Source organism: Poecilia reticulata, chromosome 16 (genome assembly GCF_904066995.2).
Source record: "Poecilia reticulata chromosome 16, P_reticulata-male-v2, whole genome shotgun sequence".
Classification (NCBI taxonomy): domain Eukaryota; kingdom Metazoa; phylum Chordata; class Actinopteri; order Cyprinodontiformes; family Poeciliidae; genus Poecilia; species Poecilia reticulata.
Window position 1 is genome coordinate 15708011 of NC_088845.1, and position 23685 is coordinate 15731695.

General features: G+C 44.5%; 1 protein-coding gene across 4 annotated transcripts; it reads left to right on the forward strand.

Moving 5' to 3' along the window:
- The first annotated feature begins 357 nt into the window (after positions 1 to 357).
- Positions 358 to 23685, forward strand: LOC103478185 (uncharacterized). 4 transcript variants are annotated; one of them, XM_008431758.3, is made up of 14 exons: positions 373 to 919; positions 8283 to 9156; positions 10895 to 14915; positions 17391 to 17730; positions 17895 to 18068; positions 18160 to 18254; positions 18338 to 18411; positions 18503 to 18548; positions 19588 to 19628; positions 19721 to 19791; positions 19875 to 20047; positions 20473 to 20567; positions 20686 to 20844; positions 21838 to 23685. In XM_008431758.3, exons 2-13 carry the CDS (start codon positions 8494 to 8496, stop codon positions 20824 to 20826), a joined length of 5934 nt encoding a protein of 1977 aa, XP_008429980.1. In that variant the 5' UTR covers positions 373 to 919; positions 8283 to 8493; the 3' UTR covers positions 20827 to 20844; positions 21838 to 23685. The 4 variants fall into 4 exon arrangements, 3 of the variants coding, with proteins under 3 accessions (XP_008429983.1, XP_008429981.1, XP_008429980.1); XR_001777427.2 differs by lacking the exon at positions 21838 to 23685 and having other exon boundaries at positions 369 to 919; positions 19875 to 20042; positions 20686 to 20821; XM_008431759.3 differs by lacking the exons at positions 20686 to 20844; positions 21838 to 23685 and having other exon boundaries at positions 369 to 919; positions 19875 to 20060.

A 23685-nucleotide genomic window follows, 5' to 3' on the forward strand; every position in this document is an offset into this window, starting at 1 on the left:
CTCCTATTATCGTCAAATGCATTATGCTTGAAATAAAATATGTTATCCATGGATGAGTGATAGAGGGAGATCGCTTGCTTTTTGTTTCTTTGTTTAACTAATGCATAATAAGCAGTCCTCACTTTAACTTTTTAATAAATGCTCATATCCTGTTTGCCTCTCCCAGCAGTGTACGAGCTGAACCCCCAATCTCACATGACGCACTCTGCAACTTCTGAGCTGCTCCCCACCAGAAGAGGAGAAAAACACCCTGACAGCAGCTCACTTCTGCCAAGTCGTCGCCATTTTATTAAGAGACTAAATAGCCTTCCTCTGATCACCTGTTATGAACTGCAACGAGATCCTGGGCTCACTTCGCCGTTTTATCTCCTCCTCTGGCCACATGAAAATGGCCACGCAGTTGCATTCCCGCACATCCAACCGCACACGCACATATGCACTAGAGAGCTGCAGCCTTCAGCCCGTCCCCCTCCTCCACCTCCTCTTCCTCCTCCTCATTGCCTGCCTGCTTGTGTGCGCACACACGTACATCAGAGCGCCGTGAGCCATGAGAACTGGCGGGAGCGATCCAACTTTCCCTGAGAGAGAAGTGGGCAAAATAAGACCCAGTGGGTGTAACCAGTACGCCACCTAGCTGCGGAGACGCTACGGCGGAGATCCGTCGACTGTACCGATTATGAAAAACACCCGCGCCGATGTTGTTGCACGGAGGGCTCCGCGCTCTGCTGGGAAACAAACTCGCCTTTTCGGGGGTGTTTTTAACCTCCGCCGGCCTTAGTTATGTAACCGGAGCCACAATCTAATGCACCAGAAGCGGCGGATCGCTCGCAGTTAGAACCGACAGGAGCGGAGAGCAGTACAGCAACACCTTCAGCTCCTTCTGCCTTGAACGCAGTTGGCTCTGGGACGCGCTCTCTGGGTAAGTAGCCTACGTAGCCTTATTACAGATTGTCATGGCAGTCCGTATTAATGTGCGCAGGCCTTTTCATCATGACCGAGCTCAAATTCGGTGCATCCGCTTTGCGCTAATTTTATCCCTTGTTGCTGAGCGTGTTTCCCCCCCCTTCCTCTGTTCTCCTTGCGCGGTGATATTTTTCTTATTTCAATGTTGCTGACACCAGCAGGGGGACTGGCAGAGGACAGAGGGGGTGGGGAGGGGAGGGGGGCTCTCTCGGGACTGATCCACATCAGCAGGCGCGTTTTGATGCCATGCTCCCTCTTTTACTTCCATGTTGAGTTTTTAGCTCGCTTGCTGTGCATGTTGGCTGTGTTTGTTTGTTGTTGTTTTTTTGTTTTATTAGGACGCTCAAACACGCGTCATATGTAATAACGGAGGAGAGAGGAGCAACAACAACACGTGTGTTTCATTTGCAAGTGCGCCAGCATCAAGAGGATGGTGCGCAAAGTCATTTTAGAGGAGAGAAAGCTTCAATATATCTACAGTGGCAACATCAGTCAGCCGACACAACTGCGACCCGAGTACATAATGTTCAATCAACACACTTCTAACTGAGGGAGAAGTGTGTGTACGTGTGAGGAGGTGGGGAATAGAACAATCGCCAAAGTATTCACACCCCTCAAACTTTTTCAACGCTCTGTCACGCAGGAGCCGCGAAGTTTAATGTGTTTTACGGGAGTTTTGTGTGACAAACAAGCAAAAAAGAAGAGTAAAAATGTGTAGTGGAAAGAAAGGCTGCATGGTTTTAAATGAATAATAAAAATAAGAAAAGTGTGGCATGGTTACACTAAGCCAACACCTGTGCAACCAATTCAATTGCCTTCTGAAATAATTAGCAAATAGGTGTAACATAGTCTCAGTACAGCTGGTCTGTGAAAGCATCTGAGGTTTGTTATTGGAAATTAGAGAACAAGCAACACGAAGACCAAGAAACAACTAACGTGTTAGAGAGAAACTGAATTACTCAAATCCAAAGCTTCCATGGTCATCCACCTAAACTGCCAAGTTGTGCAAGGCGTTAACCAGGCAAGCAGTGGCTTTGGAGGAGCTGCAGAAATCTGGAGCTCAAGTTGGAGAAAACCATGAACCACATGGCAATTATTTGTTCCAGCATTTGAAAACTGATTTTCACAGAAGACCTCCATCAATCTGACTGAGCCTGAGCTATTTTGCAAGAAAGTATTTCAGTCTCTAGTTGTAAAGCTGGCAGAGACGTAACCCCAAAAGATTTGCAGCTGTAGTTGCAGTAAAATTGGTTTCTGCCACACACAACACACCTTAGAGATTTCTATTTGCGAAACACAATTAAAATCATTTTCTTCTGCTTATAATTAGCCATTACTTTGTGCTAGTTGATCATATGAAATTCCAATAAAGTAAACTGAAGTGAACGCTTGTAATCTGACAAAAAGGATAACTGTTTAAGGTGAATACTATTGCAAGGTACTTTACTTCTCCGTATAGGGGCGCCTCCGAAAGCTCTAGAAAAGAGTGACCAGATGCGAGCCACTGATCATCTTTTCCAAGCACCGTAAAAGCTGGAGCCAGAACATAATATCAGGAGTATAAGGACAGGAATGAGAAGTACGCTCTGAAAGACACAGGCATGACAAACCAATGACTAAAACAAAAAAATAAAAATGTATTTTAAAAAGACTTTCATCTACGATTGCCTAGTAAATTCGTACGGTTGGCCACTACCTCACAAGTTGTGCAAGGCGCTTATGGGCGCTACTCCTTCCCTGTGAAGGTGAGGTGTGAGAACCGAGTGACTAACTGCGAGGCTTCATGGTTCAATAACCTGAGATGCCAACACTGGAGCCCAGTTTCCAGCTGTGCTCCTGCTGTTGTCAGGCAGATGCTAGCAGCTGTTGTGGTCCTCGATGATAACACTGTCACAGGATGGTGATCATGATGCTGCTGGAAAGACGGAGGACCATTATCATGATTTAATCGTCCCTCTCCAGAGGAACCACAGTGACTTACGGTGTCAAGTCCACCCATCATTCTGTCACTGGGAATAGCTTCTGCTCTAATCTTAGAATAATTCAGAGTTATGTATGAGAGGTATGGCTCTGGAGAGCATAAGGAGCTATTAGTATGCTCTTTGACTGATCTTGAATGGGCTTACCCTTTTAGGTTTGAAAACCTGCCACTCTCATTATCTGTCTGCCGTCGCTTTTCACTACAGCTGTTTCAGAAAGTGCCTGCATTTAAAGATGTTACCCAGTCATTTGAGTAAAGTTTTTAGCTCTACTTTGTCATTTGTTGAATAACATTTAATGAGGAGAAAATATTTGTTTTGGTATTGTATTATAACTTGTCATTTTCTCAAGATAAAATCCATTCTTCATACCAACATGTCTTTAGTGACATCACAAAAGGTAACTGATTAGAGTTATTTTGAATGTGTACATTTGCAATCTTGTTTTTATTGTAACGTCTCCATCAGTCTGAGATTCCTATGACTATATGTACATGTTGCATAAATTTAGGTACAAATCTAAAAAAATAGAGAAAAAATAAATTTTGTAACTGTTTTAGCAGAGAATATAAGACCTTTCTGCAGTTATGTTATTTACAGAATAACACCAAGAGTATAACTAGCTGATATTAGAGAGTTAATAAGTTGGGCTATCTGCTCTGGCAGAATGTGTAGTTAGCTACTTGACAGACATACTGCTCACAGTTGACCTACTTCAGTTTTTAAACAGCAATCAGTTATTCAGAATGATGATAGCAGCCCGGGGAAACCTTCGTTCCCCATCAAGGTATGGGCAGTTATAGCATTGGATGTCCTTATCAGGGGAAAAGTGATACTGTTATTTATTGTGATAATGATAAACTCTAGTTAATGATGGCTGCATAACTCAAAACGTACAGAAAAAGGCTTCATATGTTTACTGTTTGAAGTCATTTCAACAGTTTTTCATAGATGAAATAGTTGTCCCAATGTTGGATCCATGAGACCATCAGTAATTTGAAATACTTTTGAAAATATGAAATATAAATCCAGCTGTTTCACTCTTTCATAGAACTATGTAGGTATTGTACTGAGGTACTGCAATTAATAATGGATAAGTTTTGTTTTTAGAGCAGCATTCTTGTTTGGGAGGCTCTGACTATATTAACTGATAGTGTTGCCTAATACCTATTTCATGTCATAACTGTGTGCTTTCTTAATAACTGATAAGATTTGAGTTTGTCCAGCCTGTAAGCAAGGGAAAAACTGTTTAGCCATTTCTTTCAGCTAGTAGACCGGCAGTAAACAGCAATAGGTGAGGGAAGGGACAGTTACTCAGGTCTCCAGACCTGAGGTATAGATAATCAATACTCAGGCATGACCCCAAGCACATTTCTTTATAAAGATGTTAAAGCGCGATACTAGTAGTTAAACCCTGATACTAGTAGCAAGCATTGCCTAACTTCAATGTGTCTATCTCTAGTCAGAGCAGCATCATCAAAACATTTGAGAAATCTGGTAACAATAAAGGTCAAGATAAGTTCCAACGACACTTCCTGCAGAACTGCTGCATCCCTCGCTACTTCTGACTCGTACAAAGATCCGATTCGTTGGTTAGCCTCACTGTGTGGACAGGTAATACAGCTGGCAACATCAACAGTCCAGTCAACTCCAGGGGGGAAGTAAGAAAAACTCCCATTGTTCAGTAGACAGAAAGAGAGAAGTTAAAGAGAGTTCAGACTGGCTCTAGTCTGGAAAATTAAGTAGATGTTGGAGGCAGTACAAGTAAATGACAGACATTCACTTGGGGCAGTAGCCCAGGGCTCCAAGTTTTTGGGGAGACATAAAAAGAGTTATTTTTAACAAATAGATGTTTTTCGGGCAATATGTCTTATGCTTACAGATTAGTGGAAGCAATATCCACGAGGTTCTTTAATTAGTTGGATTAGTATGCGATGCCTTGTTTCAAATGAGTGGCATGACATGGGTCGGTGCGGTTTGATATGCTGTTTTGTCAGCTCCCATTGTAAAAGCGGTCCACATAAGAGACCCACACTGCACCATCCTAAATAGGCTCTAGGTGGTGTGCAGTTGTAGTTGGTATAGCATAGTTAGAGTGGAGCTTCTGGCATTATACAGTCCGTTGACTGGGGGACAGAAAAATGTCTTTGCTTGTGACCATCACAAGACAGACTAGTGCAACATGTTTGACACCACAATAGGCTTTTGGGTTTCATCCTGGCTTCCCAGTGAAAGTCCAACTGGTGGTGGAAGCACTTTCAGCGAACCAAACCGCACCGACCCGTGCCGTACCACTCAGTGGAAATGAGGTACAAATAATCAATGCTCCAGCAGGACCCCAAGCACATCAACAGCAGCAGTCTTTAAATACATGCTTCATACCTTCTTCTTTGTTCTGTAGTGTATTTTAGTGACTGTGTTACAGTACAGAATATAATGCTACAGTAAATGCAATATCTTAGGGCATTTTTTTTTCTATGGGTGAATACATTTGGAGTGTTTACAAAGAACTTCTTTTGGCAAGGACAAAGATTTTTTTTCATATGGAGAAAACCAAAAATACTTTATTAATATGAAGCTATAAATTTATTGTCATTTGTATGTGCAAAAGAAAAAAAAAACTTGCGTGGGTAGGGCTCCCAATGGTGTCTGGCATGTAAATGTGCCGAAAAACCAAACAGACGGAAAAATTGAATCAGGAATATAAACACATTCGTACAAGTTAGAGATCTGAATAACCGTTTGCCTCCTCTCAGTGCCCTTCATGGCTTGGGGAACATCAGTCAAATTCTGGCTCAAACGTGTATGGTTAGCGTTTTTCAACTCAAATGAGTGCTTTGGAGTCTATGTCTCAATTTGTCAGGAGTTGCTTTTCCGGCATAATATGTTCCAATGCTGGCTGATCAGATTTATTCTTGCGCTTCTTGTGACGTTATAAACCCAATCTCACGCTTGAAACAGTAAGTAGAATTTTTTGTTCTGCTGCGCATTGTTTAAACTTTGCATTTTGTGACGTCCTTTTTCACTCAGCTGTGTTTTACTGTCAGTATACGGTTGTCAAGCCGAATAAATTGGCATCCTTGGATTGCATCTTTAAGAAAGCTACTGTCCACGGCTGTACTCGTTTGATTTTATTGTAAGCAGTACTGGCCTTAAACATGCTTTCCAATACTGTTACATAAGAGCAGTTTCTGGAACAGATGTCGATTCGTGTGATTCAAGGAAAGAGTTTCTGTGTGTGTTTGGACTCAGGGACCTAGAGGCAGGAAAGATGGTCCACTGAGCTCCTAATGAAAACATTAAACTGAGATGCTCTCGTAGGTTTAAGGCAGCAATTCAACGTGTTGTTGAGAGACAGATGAGCTATTTCATAAGTGGCCTTCCAGAGAGACAAGAAGAAAGAGCCGCAAGAATGCTTTGGCAGGGTGTGTTTTATTAGAAAATGGACGAGCGTGTCCCTTGATGAGAGATGGAGACTAATGAGAGGAGCTCGACGAAGGATGTCACTTTCCTTTTCAAAGCTTTTCGGTTTGGAAGAAAAACAGTTGTGAACGCAGGGTGAGTGAGAGTGAAAGTTTTTCTCTGGTGAGCGGATTGTTATTTTTAGGGCGTGTTTCTCTGGTGTAATGTCACATTAAAAGTCCATTTACAATGGGGTCAATGAAAAGCTTTACTTGACTTAGAGGAAGCAATGGGAGGAGGAGGAATTTGCACTCCTTTCCAAAAATAAGTTTCACCCTTTCCTACGGATTTGTGTTACCACTACTGAAAAGCGGGAGGGAGGAGGGGAATGGTTTGCACTGTGAATGGAAGGATTTAGGCTGAAGAGGAGGGAAAAGCAGAAAGGACTGCTCAGAGGGAAGAAATATGGTTCTGATTAACAACGATACAGTTTTCGGGTTGACTGTTTTACTGTGTGGTCTGCAGAGGGGGAATGAGAGTGGATGGGACTAATAGGAAATGTATGAAAAAAAGGTTAAAGCCAAACACGAAAGGGGGCGGGGGGTTTTGAAAGAAAAGAGACTACAGTGAAGGGAAGGGTGGGTGGGGAGGTGGCTGTGGGAGTAGCTGAGAACAGAAGGCAAAGACAGTGGGGAGACGAGGGGAGGAGACTGGATCAAGTGTTCGAATATGTCAGGAGACGACTGATTGATTCGCTGATTTAGGGAGAGGAATAGTAAGGGTTGTAACTGAGCTACAGTGTGCAGGGGACGGTGGCTGTGGTTCAGATCTATAGGGGCAGTGCTCTGCACAACTTCTCCATTAGATCACAGCCAAAACATTTTGTGTATTTTATTTGAATTTTTGATAGATCAACAAAGCTGCACTTAGTTGTTAATTAGAAGGAAAATATTAATGTTCACAGGTAAGAATTTGAAAAGTGTGCATTCATATTCATCCCTCCTAACTCCGAAACTTTTAAAATCCAGTGCAACCAACTTCCTTTAGTGTGTGTAGTTTAGTCTCAGTATAAATGTATGTTATGTTAAGGCCTCTGAGGTTTGCTAGAAAACATTACCAAACATTTGTCACCCTAAAACGAGCGGCGAAACAAGGTGATGGCAGCGTCACGTTTGAAATGCTTTAAAATATGATCTTACTGAGAAGGAAGAGGGATTTCTTAGAATCCCCTTTGGATGTATCCAGTCTTACAGATAACAGCTTCCACAGAGCCAAACGAGTGTCAGACATCCATGTTTGGTCTGATAAGACGAATTGTGATAGAGAACTAATACTTTACATCACAGCAAAACAACTTCCATACGGTGAGATGTGGTAGCGGCAGTGGCACTAGATTTTGTTTTAGGGACACTACTAATTCACTTCATGCTTTTGAGAATTTTATTTGCAAAACAAAAAACTTTTAAAAACCTTGTAACATTTTTCTTCAAGTTCAAAATTATGCACTTCGTTGTGTTGGTCAGTCGCATAAAATCCCCCCAAAATGTTTTAGTGTCGAGCTAACATAACAGAAAATGTAAGAGTTCTTACAGAAGCGCTTTTGTTATGCAGCGTAGCTGAAGACCGTCAGAAGAGACCACTGTGAGAGTTGTTTGGTGCGATTGTGAGTAAAGTCTTCCAGTTAGAGCTGACATTCTGGGAATCTGATTGGCCTCCTGGGCTTTCTGTATGATGAGATCATCTCTGTGGACACAGACTTTAGCACCTCGCTGCAGCTGCCTGCAGGAAGGGGACTTTCCCCCTCAATTCCTGTGCCGCTGCGATTCAGCATCTGAGCTCACTAAAATGACTAATCTCTCTCTCTCTTTCTCTCTCTCTCTGTGTGTGTGTGTGTCTGTTTTTTCGTCTCCTCTTTCTTTTGGATTCATATTTACTCAGCTCAAGTCTGAAGGACAAGAGAGAGACCTTCCCTCGCTGGTTGACGGCAATAAACTGCACTTGGACAGTTAAGGGATCTGTTTTGCTAACCTTTCTGGTTTGCACCTGCAGTCTGCCCTTCGTCTTTGACCCCAACAGTCCCTCTGGGCTCATTTAAAGGTGTTATACTGGGAACTCCGCAGAACACTGCCTCTCCCCCCTGACTTCTCTGATGGACCAGAGAGTGAAGGGGGGGACCCCTCCAACCACCGCCTCCACTCTGGACTCCACTTCTGCTCCTGAAGACTGTAAGCAGGACCAAGTGGCAGAGAAAAAGAGGAGAGCCGAGGGGGAGAGTGGCAATGTTGGGAAAAAAGAGGAGGAGAAGAGAGGACCAGGAGGAAAAAGGGAAGGGGACAAGGGAGCAGTGCTGGAGCTGCTCATCGAGGGGCGCTGCGGAGGGCAGCAGGAGCTCCAGCTCTCTGGCAGGGAGTCAAACTGCCCCGAGGGGAACGTAAGGGTCCGGATTGGACTCCAGGCCAAGCGCACCAAAAAGCCGCCCAAGATTTTGGAGAGCTACGTGTGCAAGCCCACCATCAGGACGTATCAGAGGCAAGGCAGGGGGGCTCTGCTGAGGGCAGATGGAGAGGGAAGAGCGGTCCAGCAGATCAAAAACAGCCCAGCCACAGACGAGGCAAACAGGGAGCAGCGATCGGGCTTGGATACCGTCCAGGCCACATCCAAAAAAACTACATCTGCTGCTTCACCGCCGCTTGCAAAGCCATTATCGTCCTCGTCATCGCAGCCTTTGTCGATATCCTCGACATTAACTTCAGAGTCTGCTCCTGCTTCTGCCCCCAACATATCAAGCCAAGGAACCAAGACTGGCAAACAGGTAGGACACTCAGCCTCCCAGCTGCTGGCAGTAAATCTGCTGCTGACGTTAGCTTTAAATAGAAGGACAACAACCAAGGCTTTCAGTGAATGAGGGTTTTCATCCATTATTAAAAAGAACCACATGTTGTAGTTTCTCTGTTAGTTTTTAGAGTTAACAAGCAGATCCTCATATTCACTGGAATGGTGAAAAGAGATAAGTGTGAAATAAGCTATTGTCTCAGAACTGAAACCTAAGCAGCAGATTACAATTAACAGACCTAAAATTAGACTGATAGGACGGTAGCCAGTTGGAGTTATTACAGACATCGGTCCATCAGTCCTTGTGATGATCGCCCAAGGGGAAGCTTATAGCCATAGCTGCTGAAACGTCACTCGAGCAGCAGCAGCAGCAGCAGCATACCAAAATTACAGAACGAGTATAAAATGTCAAGCCTTCTCATCTGTATTAGTGGCAATTTATAGCTACCAATAGCAATGTTTTCTCTCTCTCTTTCAGTCTCTGCCTGGCCCTCTATATCTGTAGCTCTCTTCTATTTTTACATCCCCTCTTTTCTCTATGCGCTCTCATTTATCTTTCACTCCCCCCTCTTTCCCTGTCCCACTCGACTCCTCTCTTTTTCTCCACCTTTGCATTTCTCCTCTCTTTGCCCCCATTCCAGTTTCCATCACCTGGCTCTCTCCTTTTCCTTGGTATGCCCTCATTTTCTCTACCTGTTTGACCCATTTTATTCTTATACTCTCTTTTTATGCAATAGAAATATTTTCTGGTTAACCACCCCTGTTACAGCATTAATCTGACATATCCTCAAAAGTTCAACGTAGAAATATGCATCAAAGTAGTTGCAGTAACCCAGATGCATAATTGCACACAACCTTGAACTGATACTTCGCCACTGATAGTGATAGTACCTTCCAAACGTTCTCCAACACTCTCACATTGTGAAAACATGTCTTGTCTACGCGTCTCTTCTGTTTGCTCCACAGTTTCGGTGTTTTTCATTTTTGACTTTCTAGCAGAAATCCAGAGTTTTAAGGTCCAAACTGGCAAGAACTGGTTCTCTTCATAATTTTACTCAGTGACCGGAAAGAAAAAAATAACCACAAAACATCTTACTGCCATCACCATGTCTCACTGTTGGTATGGCGGTCTTCTGGTATTATTTTTGGGCCAAACATATATTTTAGACTTTGGTTCAACAGACTATGACTATTTCCACCCAAGGCTTTGGAAAATTTTAGCTTTGATGTGCCTGTAGAAGGCTTTGAACATTGTCTGGTAGTTGGTACCAAAAAGGTAAGTGAGTGTTTCAGAAATTGCTTATTTACTAGAATGTGTATGCACAACCCTCTTTTAGGTTTACAGGTACAAGTCTGTTTCACTGCCAATGGTGAAACATTGTGATGGCAGTATGATGCTTTGGGGTTATCTTTTTCTTTCTGGTTAAGCTTAGCCAGGTTTACCTTAATTTATGATAAGAGTGAACTGAAGAAGACTGAATGCTGAAGTTTAATCAATTTGTGTTTCAGCAAGTGCAGGATTAGGGATAAAGGATGTAAAGCTGGGTTGTTTCTCTTATTTTTCCTCATAGCATGTATTGAACCCACAATAAAGATGGCCACAACTTAAGAATGATTAATCAGTGTCTCGTTTTTTAAAACAAGGGTGTGTGCGTGTTACTGATAAATCTCAAGGTTATTGCAGTCTGTGACAGAAATTGTGTTTTTGCATTCCCCAGGTTCCCATCAAGCTGGCCGATAAGACGGACGATAAATCAAATGGCTCATCAGAGAAAGTGAAGAAAGACAAGCTTCCAAGTGTTAATGGACAGTCTGCCGCTGCAGGACTTAAATCCTGCTCTCCCACAACAGATCAGACAACTTCTACCACTCCGTCCACACCGAGCAAGCAGACAGTCTCCACTTCAGAAACCAGGAATGAAGGGAACAGCTCCAAGAAACACAATGGTTTGGTTCAGACAGCAAAACAGAAGGAACTATCGAATGGGAGGAGTTCTTCAAATATCCTTGGCACTTCGTCCTCATCGAAAAACAAAGCTGGAAAACTCAGCGGTTCCTCTTCTGCTTCTTCCACAGATTCCACAGTGAGGCCTCTGGTGTCTTCTGGCTCCTATAAAGAGCTTTCCAGTAAGACTAAGCCAGACTCTGCTCCCTGTCACCAAATTACCCCCAAATCACAGTCTTCCCCCTCCTTGGATCCTTCCTCCACCCAGTCAGAGGGTTGTGATCCCTCTCCACTACTCCTGATAGCCAATAAGAGAGAGAAAGAGAAGAAAGCCAAGAAGGAGAGACGTAGAGATAAAAAATCAAGGAGAGATAGACCAGAGGCAGACAGAGAAAAAAGTGAAAAAAAAAAGGATGAGGTTAAGAAAAAGAAGGACAAGGATGGGAGATCAAGACATGACAAAGAAAAGGATCAGAAACACAGAACTGGCGATTTATGGAGGGATAACCTAAAGAATGAGACAGGAAAAGCAGATAGGTTAAGCCCTGAAAGATTGAGGACACAAGATAATAATGCAAAATGCGGTGAAACAGTTGGTACTACTAAATTAGATAAGAGCTCTAAAAAAGTGACTCCAGTCAGACTAGAGGAGAAAGAAAAGACAGTAGACAGTTGTAGGCTTGCTAAACAAAGTGAGCCCGCTTCAACAGGTGATTCCAATAAATCAAAAGAACAAGACGTATCAAGATACCCAGTAGTGCCTCCGCCTCTCTCCATGTCCTCAGCTCCTCCCCCTTTGCCCCCGTCTTCCTCTCACATTCCTGTTTCTCCCCCCTCTTCACCCCGGGAGCAGGACAGCCGACCACTCAAGAAGCGCAAAGCCAGAAGGCCCAGCTGGACCAGGCTGGTACATCGCGCCCACAGAGCGGAAAATCAGGAAGCTTCTTTGGATTCCCTGCATAATCCATCGCTAAGTTTCCCCCAGATCACTAAGACATCGTTTCCATCCAAAACGGCTGTTCAGCAGAGCGATGAGTCACAGTCAGCGCCCTTGAGCTCCTTATCCAGTTGCTCCCCCCCAGTGTCTTTAGCAGCCCCAAAACAAACTCACCCCATGTCAGATTCAGCCAGGAAGAGGGGCCGTCCCAAATCCCACAGCTCCAGTTTGGATGAACCTCCTCCTCGACTTTCACCAAATGATATTCCCTCTGAGGAACCAATTGTAGGCTGTGACAGATCTAAGAAAGCCCCGGTCTTGGTACCGATACTGCAGTCTAAGTCCAGCCCTAAGAAACGAGGGCGTCCCCCCAAAAGACCCTTCCCAGAGGACCAGGGCGAATGTGCACTGAATCCCCCCAATCGCAAGGAAAGGAGCGAAGACTTTTATCCTCCTGAACGGGGGAACCGGCAGCTAAAGATCAGGAGACTGATTAATGAAATGAAGAAAAGAAAGAAGAGGCGACTTCACAAAGTAATTATGTCTGGTTATATGGGGAAGGAGGGCAAGGGAGGAGAGGTAGTGGATGGTAAAACCTCATTGAGAATGTGTAAATCGATTGAGGACACAACAGTTCACACCCTCACGGCCCTGTCCTCCTCATTTGGGAGCAAGCTGGGCCCTCAGATCAATGTAAGCAAAAGAGGGACCATTTACATGGGCAAGAGGCGAGGACGCAAGCCTAAGTCCCAATCAGCAAACCTAAACTCTAGCTCTCAGAACTCCACGCAGTCGTCTTTGTTTACCAGTCCCCCTGAAGCATCTCTTTTCTCATCTAGCCAGCCACAGCCACCCCCATCTCACCCATTTCCTTCCCCTTCACTTACCCACTCTAGTGGAGCCCAGAGTCCTTACAGCGAAGGCAGCCTCACAGAACCAACATCCTCCCTCCTCTTTTCCCACCACTTCTCCCTCCCTTCCCCATCCTCCTCTTGCACGTCCCCACGTCCTCCTTCCTCCTCTTCCCTCTCCCCCTTTGTAAAAAAGAGCTGTCCATGTCAAGGGAGACATCAGTTTCCCTTTCACCAGTCTTCATGTAAGCTCTCGGCTGCCACTGCTTCAATGCACCATGTACCGGGTTCCCCGAGTCACCTGAAGGAGGCCACCCCCTCACCAAGGAGCGAATCACACAGTGACGAGACGCTGCCCAGCGACAGCGGGATAGGAACAGATAACAACAGCGTCTCTGAGCGAGGCGAGATGAGGGGAGCCCGAGGAATACTGAGGATGGGTCATGGGTCAGGGGTGATTCTGGGAGGTCAAAGGCTCCCTCCATCTCTTGCGGACCGCCCCTCTCCGGTTTCATCGCCCCTCTCTCATGTGGCCAGACACTCAAACGCCATGAACAGCTCAAACGCCGCAGAGCGCCACAGAGATCGGCACCGACACAGGCGCAGGGAATACGACTGTCCCGCTTCCTGTGCCTGCGTGTGCACCTGCCTTGGACACAACAAGTGCACTCATTCCGACTATTACTCTTGCCTTGGACATAGTGCTCTGAAGAGACAGAAGAACAAGCATAAGAAGAAGCACCAACAGATGCACATGCAAGACCCAGAGTTCCTAGCTGAACTGGATGATCTGATCACTCAGTTCAACGAGGTTCACATTGGACGACGGAGCTGGGCGAGGACGGGATTTGGGCAGGGCTTTGACGGAGGAAGGCGACATCATTCCTCCTCTCATTCCCACCGGTCCAACATCTTTCGGATCAATCTGAATGGCTTCTACTCGCCACACCCTGCGTCCTTCCCAGCGGCTCCTTCCTTCACCCCTCAGCCCTTCTATCCTTGCCATTGTAACAGGAAACTGGACCGCCGGCAGTGCGGCTGCCCCTCAAAGTTCCAGGAAACAATTGAAAACATGGGCTTTTACGGCAGCTACCCACCAGCACCACCGTCGCTCTACCACCACCTCCCCAGTTCTTTCCCGCTTCCACCCCCTCACCAGTACGCCCCCCATCAGTCCCACCACGCTCACTTCCTCCTCAACCCGGCCAGATTCCACAGGCGCAGAAGCAGGTTGCTCAGGGAGGGAGCTTTAGGAGGAGAGGTGGAGGGAGATTTAGGGGCTAGTAGCAGAGGAGCAAGCTCGGGGTTCGTTTCTGGCCTCTCTTGTGGCTGGGGGAGGAGCGAACATAAACATAAGCACCGTCACCGGCACTGTGAGCGAAACATGGAAACTGAAGAGGAGTTACAGGATGAGGAGGAGGAAGACGGCATGGATAGGGAGCTCTTGAGTGGTTCAAAGACACAATCAGGGTTCACTTTTGGGCAAGTAGAGGGAAGAAGGAAAGGGGGAAAAGGACCGGGAAGCATGCTGTCTAAAGACTCGCCTTGGCTACGTCAAAATGGAAGCATTCCCTTCTCCGCTGCCACTTCCTCTTCATCATGTTCTTCAGCAGAGAGATACAAAAACACATCTCTCACTTCTTTGGGCCTTGGCTCCACTCACCTGTCTTCCTTTGGAGGAGGCTGGGGCGGCTTGGGCCACAACTGGGCAACATTTGGGAGTCTAGGAAGCCCAGGATTTGGAACCCTGAACCCCAGTTGGAGAGGCTTTTCCGGGGACAAACGCGTGGGCAGACTGGCTGCCTCGGAAGGAGAAGATGAGGACGGCGAAGATGATGTCGACGACTCACGCCTGTACGCTCCAAAACACACCAACCTGTTCACTTCTGCAGCCATGTCAGCAGCGGGGAGGGGCCTGAGGAGCGGATTGAGCAGCAGGATCCCTGGAAGTGGAGAGAAGTCATGGAGGAGGGACGAGCCAGCGTGGACAGAGAGGAGGGAGGCAGGTGAGAATGCTTTGATGATCTGTATGGGCAACTGTTGAATCCACAACTGTCTTCTGTTGTTGCTTCACTGGCGCTAAATGTGAATCTATTTTGAATGCTGACAGCAATCCAGATAAAACAGAGACTCCAACACCACTGAAATATAACAATAGCAGTCGTATGATGACAGCGAGCTGAGAAAATGGGTTTACGCAGAGAGCCTCTTTTCACTCGCACAGTGTGACAGATTTTGCTATTTGCACAGTGCGGAGATGAAACTCCACCAACCAGCAGCCGTGTGCCCAATATAGTGACAGAGCTGCTTTTTCTCAGGTGTTGTTGAGCCACACATCAAAGCCCGGAGGGTGCATGAGGAGAAATCAGACTCCATTCTTTTTATAGCCAGCTTCAGTCCCTTTCCTGTGCAAGGGCACTGACACAGCCACTCTGCAGCCACTCCTCTTAGAATTTGTTTTGAAATTATAATAGTGATCTGAAGCTTACAAACACTCACAAAAAAGGCATTACTCTCACTTTAACTTGGTTTATTAGAACTCTTCATTCACCAACCAACTCTGAAACATTTATTTTCAAAACAAGAATTTGGTGAAGAAGTTTGAATTTATTATATATACGTTCATTTATCACTAGTTAATGACCGGATACAATTTTCTTGTCTCTTTGAACAAGCTTCTGGCACACCTCCGTCTGGAAATTTGAGCACTCTTACAAAAATGTTATAGCTCCATGAAATTGCTTGGATTTTAGGGCAGCTTTTAAATAGAGCTAAGGTCAAGGCTACTCCCAAGACTCAGTACTTAGTGTTATCCATACCAAAACTAGTTTTGATATGCTTTTGGGATCATGCCCTGTTGGAGCAACTAGTTTGGTTTGGATTTTAACAGTCTGACCCAAAATGTCACACTCAGATGAACGTTGGTTAGGATGTTCAGGAATTACCCAGGAGCCACCAGAGCTCCAGCACGTTGTGAAATAAAGGCTGTTTGAAACACCAGCGATGCTGTCTGTGGTGACAATGTTTTTACGTAACCTGAACAGAGAAGGTGCTGTTGTCCTTACAGATATGAGCTTTGGTGAAGTCTGGCTTTGGATTAAAACTCCACTTCCCAATAACATATTTGGCATCTTGAATGGACTTTCTATGTCTTTGATGACCACAACTGATAAATATTTGAACAACCAAGATTATGAAGCTCAAAGAGAGCTTCATAATCTCTCTTTTTCACCTTTATCATGGTGAAAAAGAAAGGGAATAGTGAGGAAAATGTGGGTTAATCATAATCAGCACTGTATACATTGAACAGTAAAAAAAGCAATGCAAAGCAATTTTAATATCCCACAGGCCAGTTAAGTCCCACTGAGTGGCCTAGACATTTGTCTTCAATGTGAAGATTGGTAAAGCAAGCAACTAGGCGCTTCAACAGGACAGTGATGGCAAACTGACATCTTTAAAATTGATCAATTTGGCTGACATTAAGCTTCCAGAACAGACTCAACCTCAACTTGGAGTATGGAATATGCTTAAAGTCAGGTCAGTCCCAGGAATACGATCAATTTGAAGTTTATAGTTGAGCCTGTGTTAAAAAATCCTGAATAAATTCAAACTTTTGCACCAAATTCTCGTTTTTAAAATCTATTAAAGATGTATGTGTTTTATGCTCCTTCCACCCTGAAACCAAAAAGTCCAAATGCGTTGCTAAATAAAAGTGAAATTCATGGCTAAGATGAGTGCTTGTCAAGTTTTGGGTTCCATATCTTGTGGGGAATCTGCAGGAACATCTTTAAAATCTTCCTGAACCGCACGCCGCACCAGCCAAGGGCTGTCCAGCGAAGCACAGTCATTAGTTAACCACCAGATCAGCTATTTAAAGCTCGTCCTATTCCTCCCCGCTGGGCCGGCCGAGCCTGTTTGATTTGGAAAAATCCAATAAGGAAAGAGTGGTCAGTCTTGTCAGTGGCTGAGGAAAATGGAACAAAAAGATGGATGACCTCAGGAGAGATTGATGAAGGGATCAGAGGGAGATCAGGAGGGGGGCACACAGAGTGCGTATGTGAGGAAAAAACATCTCTTTTTGTCCCTGATGAAACAAAACAAAACAGGATTAGAACGTTAGGTCATACTTTGCTCTGTTTCCTTTTCCAGCACTGTTTTTCACTTTAACTTAGTGTGCAAAAACAAGTTATGTGCATAAAAGGTATGCGTGCCTCCATGTGTTTGTGTGCATCATTTATTTCTGAGTGTGTGCAGCTCGTAAATCACTTTTAATGCATTTCCCAGAAGTGATCCGGTCAGAGGAAATGTTGTGACTCACCTAATCTGCGGCTCGTCCACATGACTCAGCCCAGACTGGCCTCACCTCACACCTTCTGCTGGCTCAATCTCTCATCCACATCTGTCTTATTTCCTCTCCGCCACTCATGCTCCCCCTCCTCCCTGTCCCCCTCGCCTCCTCTCCCCCTCTCCCTCTCCTGCAGGTTTACAAGGTGACTCGAGGAGCCGTGGCCAGCGAAGGAGCGTGCCAATTCCAGACTGTGCTGCGGTGAAAAACAAAAGGGGGCCAGGACGTCCCAGGAAGCACCCGCTGCCCTCTGTCGTGTCCTCCCCTACGCGCTCATCTCATGCGACGCCGTCCATGTCGCCGGCTGACTTTGTGCCAGAAGCCGGAGGAGGGGCAGAAGAAGCGGTGCCAGAGAAAAGAGGAGGAGGAGGAGGAGGTGGAGGCAACACGGTGCAGCAGGTCATGGATCTGGAGTCGCAGGCCCGGAGGAAGAGGGGGCGGAAGAGAAAACACGGTGACTCTCCGTGCCATCAGAGGTGAACACCGGAGCTGGTTGACTTGACTGTTCAATACAACCACTCGCTGCTGTTATATTAACCCACCGTTTTCAGCACTGTGTGCTAAACCAGTGCCCTCTATCTCTCTCTTTCTCCTTTACCCTCCCTATCACTCTACCTCTCTGTTTGCACTTTCCTTTTAGTTTTGCCAAGGACATCCCTGAATGTGACACGCATTCTGAGTTTCTCAGCCAATCAGATGTCGACGAGGCTCCGACACAAGCAGTAGCTGCCCGCAGGGAAGAGAACAGTGATGGCTCCCCCAGGAAGAATTACCTGACAGCAGGCCTTTACTCTGACGATTATAAAACTACAGAGTGAGCCAAGTGAACCCATAAACTCCCTCATATATAGGATATCTAATTATCTTTTTCCTTTTCATGAATCTTTCCTTTCTCTTTATCTCAGTCCTCCCTTCCAAGCCCAGAAGAACTGCAGTGAGAGTTTAGAGTACACACCAGGGGAGCATGAGTACAGCCTTTTGCCTGCTCCCATACATGTTGGTGAGTGCAGATTAGCATCTCGACTTTGTTCTGGCTCGTTCTGGCTGTCGCCGCTCATTTCGAACTATCTTAATCTTCTTTAGGAAAGTACTTGAGGCTGAAGCGAATTCACTTCCAGCTGCCATATGATGTGATGTGGCAGTGGCAGCAAAATCAGGTATTTAGGTAGAAACAAGAATTCAAGCAAACAGATTTATTCTTTTTTTTTTTTATAACTCAGATGTAACTCTGATGTAATTTGGGTGCAGCTTCAGCGTCAACCTGCTGTCCCCCTGAAAAGGAAACGCCGTTACTGTGAGTTTATTTCTTATTTGATATTACTACTACTACTGTTGTGACTTCAAGTAAATATGTGTACAAACCCCATCCTCATCCCTGTTGTAATCGTAGGATACATGCTTTACATATCAGTGGACAAGTGGTGTTTTTTCACATCTTAAGATTTTCTTTTAAAGTGCCAAAGAGATCAATCTGTCCTAATCAAAGCCCACACTTCCAAATTCCATGTTTATGTTTGTGATGGTAGGACAAAAAACTATATTTTCTGGCTTCACTGCCAAACAACCAATTAGCATATAGATATAATCAAATAATATAATAATACTCAAATACCCAAGATTACTCTTATTTCTGCAGTTCTAAATGTGTTTTTGAGGTTTTTTTATATTTCATAATCCGTATTTCCGTAGCTGGTGCCAAAATAAACGTAGGTCTTCGTCCAGCCTTGATTGTCACAATTTGAATTTTTTAATTGAGAAAAGTAGCTATTTCGATTTGGAGTAAATACTTCAACCATAAAGAACACCACAAATATGTCTTACCTAAATGCCATGTTTCATTGTCTTTCCCATTTTGATGACTGGCAAAAAAAAACAAAAAAACCTGGCCTTCTGCATCACATCATAGTGAGGCCTCATCGTCCTCCCTGTGCAGAGTGACAATATAAACCTGGTCACTCAGACCTTTGGACAAAAACAGGCCCACAGCATCACTACTCCTAATGGGAATTTAACGCTTTTCCAGCATACTCATTCTGACCCATCTTTGCTGTTTAATGCATTTATGCCTAACAAAAAGTGGACATTCTAGGTTATTTATTTGCAGTTCCTAACTTTGAAAACAAATAACTATTAATTCTTTAGATCCCCCCCACCCCCCGAAAGAATAAGACAAGTTTTTTTGAATGAGAGGTTGAATTTTTGGAAGATCTTCTGGTTTTAGATTACACTGCTTCGTGCAAAATGAAATGATTTCACAACTTTTTACACATCTGTGCCAGGGTAGCAAATAAATCTGATGCGTCGGATTCTTACTGTGCGTCTGATTTACGCAGGTCGCCTGAAGCAGAGGACTCCGTCTTCCCAGCAAATAGCGGTGGGTTTTGTAGCTTTGGTTTGTTCTATTCCAGCACAGAGCTCACTGTTTTCCCTCCATTCATTTCCTCACGTCTGCGTTTTACCGAACAGGAGGAGAGCTCCGGAGACATCACCAGCCTGTTCCCTCACCTCGACATGGAGCCTCTGACCTGCAGCGAGAAGTATGGATTTCAAAATAAACTGCTGTTAAACTCATTTCAGCGTCAGTAGGGTAACCGTCTGTGACCGTATGTGCCGGGTCCAGGAGCTTTGTGGTGAAACACCACGTGTTCCTCGTCAGGAACTGGGAGCTGGTGAGAGACCGACAGATCCGAATGAGGATAGCAAGGGGGAGAGACGGCGACGAGGAGGAAGGAGAGGACTCCCAGATCGCGTCCTACGACGGCGCCAGTGGGGACGACAGCCACATCAAGTCAGGTCCATGAAGCAAGTGTGTGTGTTAGTTTTTGTTTCTGTAGGTGTTTGTGGTTGAACCTTGCGCACTTTCATTTTTTTTGTGTTGCCGTACATCTGTGTGGACCGTGTCGTATGTGTGCATGTATGTGTGCGCTCCGTCCGACTTCATGTTTGGCTTGTCTTTCCGTATCATACTCAGCAGCCCAAACTAAGTGGTTTTCCAACCACAGAATGCAGCCTGCAGAAATGTTTCCTTGTTTCTGTCATCCAATGCTGGTGTCCAAGAACTCAGCAGGCATCGACTTTCTCCATTAGCAGTGAAACCACACACTTTCATCCAGCAGACAGAAACCAAAGAGAAAACAAGAACACATATAATTAAAATGTAGCCTTAAAAGATGATGTTCCAGCCTCCGCTAACGTGCCGAATGCCGTTCGACCTGCAGATCACTCAGTGGGGGTGGAGGTGACGGTTATCAGCAGCAATGACCCCCACCACCAAAGTCAGGACACCTCCAGCTCGCTCACTGCCAGCCCCAGCGTGAGTTAGCCGACCGCACACCACCCACATGGAGGAAAAAGTCTTCTAACAGAGTGAAGATTTTTTTTTTTTTTCAAATCTGCTTTTGCAGTCAGTTGTATGTTTTTGGTCTCTCCAGCCCACCAATAGCCGGAGCAGACAAGAGGAGGAGGAAGAGGAGGGAGAGGAGGAAACAAAACGAGGGGAAAGAAAGGTCTGCAGCAGAGAACAGAGGAGGAAACGGTTGAATGATTTACTTTTGACTCTGCAGCATTCATAAGTGAACAGAAAGAGAGAGGTAAGTGGAGCATCAGCTGGTGTACAGTGCTGGCAAAAGTACTCACACCCGGTTACTTTTTACAAATTCGACCACACAGCGACCACAGATTGCATTGAAATCAATTTGGATTCAATGAAATAGATCTACGCAGAGTATATCGCTTTATAGTGGAAGGAAGATTGTGTTTTTTTTTTTCAGATCTTATTCAAATAAAAATCTGGAGTGGAAGTGTGTGGCGAGCAATGGGTTTCTGCCCCTTTAGTCAAGTTCAAGCAGCTGTCTTCACAAGTCAGTCAATTACATGTCATTTTAATCTCGCTTCAAAAACCAGCTGTTCTAAATTTCCCAAAGTTGAAACACAGTGGTGGCAGCATCATGATGTGGGGAAGTTTGATAGGATTGACGGTAAAATGAAGGGAGCAGGAGAAAGGAGTCCACGGTTTGGTCCATAAAGAACGTTCTGCCAGGAGAGGCTTGTGAACGGTGCAGTCACATGGGTACTCCCTGGCTGTTGCCAACCAGATGGATATAAATAACTTTGTTGTCGTGCCGTTTTCATGGCACCCACTTCATGTAGCGCAACTTCCCCATCGCCCCGGATTAAAACTGTGGATTTACTGTACGCGTGCGGAGTGGAGCCGTCCCTGGCATCTTAGCAGACTTCCAAGCCAATGTTGACAATTTTTCTGAATACAGCATTTCACCAGAGCGTATCATTAGCATGGACGAGGTCATGCTAACGATGTTTATCTTGACAATTTCAAATAAATGCGACTAGAAAATACGGTACATATCCCAAAAGCCCTGCAGCCGTATCTGCAGTGAAATGCGATTCTGCAAAGTATTAGTAAGGAAACACTTCGGCCACACTTTTCAGATTTTTATTTGTAATAGTGTTTCAAAACCTTCTCTTACAATCCAGATAAATTATCGGCGTTTGCCACTGAACAGTTTGGTTTGATCCAGGACTGCGTGCAGCACATTGGTAATTTTTATTTTATCTTCATGTAGAGTGGAATTACTCCAAAAAAAGGGACCAGCCCCAGCAGTGAAGAGGTGGACTGAAACCGATGTCACTGCACCTACTAAAACGACAGAAAGACGAAGACGGGGAGCGTTTGACCATGAGACGAACGAGACAAACTGACGTGGATGAAGGAAAAAAAATAAAATAAAATGAAAAGGAAAGACCAGCTGAAATGAATTTGCACTAGTGCTGGATGAACAAGCACACTAAAGACTGTATGTATTCTGAGTGAACACACTTAAAAAAAAAAAAACATATATACACTTTGAATGCTCTCACTGCGGCACCTTAAGCAAAAACAAAACTAAAAAGGACGTGTGTTGCTCGGGAGGTTGAACGCGGACACGTACAGCGCGGTACTCGGCATTTTCGGCTCACTAGTTTCCAAGAGACAAGGAGCTCATAAGCCGCCCGGGGAGGAGAAAACGCAAATGTAGCCCGGGCCCCCCTTAAGTAGGTCAAAATTGAACCCTCATTTACTTGTTAAGCTTTCAAAGTCACATTGCACCTTTGGGAAATGGCACAAGGAGAAGCGAGCCAGTTAAAAGCTAAAAAAAAAAAATTAGAGAGAAAAAAAAGAGTGTTAGGTTTTTTTTTCTGCTTCGCTTTAACAAGACTGTGTCTGCCATGTTCCAGTGAATAGGGAAAAGGGAGGGTGGGAAGAGCTTAGCAATAGGAATTTTGGCATTGCTGCAAGAGAATTTCTAATGAGGTTTAGAGAAAGAGCTTATTTTTTAGAAAAAAAATAATAATAACAAAAAGTGTTGTCTGCTATAGAAATGGACAGAATATATCCATGACAGGAATGTTTATTGTTGAACTATTTTCAGTATTGCTTCCAAGGAAAAGGGGGAGATAGTTTTGTTTACTCCCGACTGCCTTTGAGAGGGTTTCCCTCTTTTCTTCGGAGCACTGACAATCAGAATGTCCTCGGCGATGGTGGGGGGGAGGCGGGTGTCAGAGGGGAAAGGGATACAAGAAGTGATTTACCCCAAAATGCTCTGTAGAAGTGCCATGTCGTCTTATGTGTAAAAGCGAGCTCATGTGGTCTTTAAAAAGCAATATCTCCTCTAATAAGGACTATATAAGTACTCCAGTTATGTTTTTTAATTAATTTGTGAATAATTTGTTTTTTCTGTACAAAAAGCATATTAAATTGTTCTCATCCTAGGATCATTGGATTAACAAGCCTTTCAGTTTTATGTGAATGTACAGTACGTAGTTTGGTTTTCCTTTTGGCCGCAGTAGAGTGTAAATTTAGCATAACGCATAAACGCTACCAGTCAGATCTTTCATTTTGCCGAGGCATTTTTAACAGTATAAGCAGCTGACCAGTATATCCTTAGAACTGACATGGTTGTATATTATTTTTACTCTCTCTTCTTTTTGTAGAGTTACATATTTTGCCTCCTTTTTTAGCCGAGCGTACTTTGGTCAGACAATCTGTGACAGTAAACTAGTTTCTTTTTTGTTTGTTTGTTTTCCAGTGCTCTCTTTCAGTAGTGTGGCTTCTTATAGCGAGCCAAAAAAGTGCAATTTCTTTGACTGTTTACATACTGTATGTATATTTTTCTCCCTCTTTACTTTTTTTACCTAAAGGCACTACATTATTGCCAGTGGATGATTAACTTTATAGCAAAGGTACACATAAAGAGTTATTTATATAGTTTGCATGACATGTAACCTTTGCCTGTTGCCTCTGACGGTGTGCATCTGATAAGCAAAACAAAACAACAAAAAAAAGTGATAACTCATTGCCATAGAATGTCAGCTCAAACATTTTGCCTCTATATCCATAATAATAAAAGCATTTTATGTCTCCTGGTACTAAA

Coding starts and splice junctions, on each gene's coding strand:
- LOC103478185 (XM_008431758.3), top strand. CDS start 8,494: ATGGACCAGAGAGTGAAGGGGGGGACCCCTCCAACCACCGCCTCCACT. Junction 17,731..17,894: donor GACTCTCCGTGCCATCAGAG/GTGAACACCGGA, acceptor CTTTCCTTTTAG/TTTTGCCAAGGACATCCCTG. Junction 19,792..19,874: donor CCTCTGACCTGCAGCGAGAA/GTATGGATTTCA, acceptor TGCCGGGTCCAG/GAGCTTTGTGGTGAAACACC.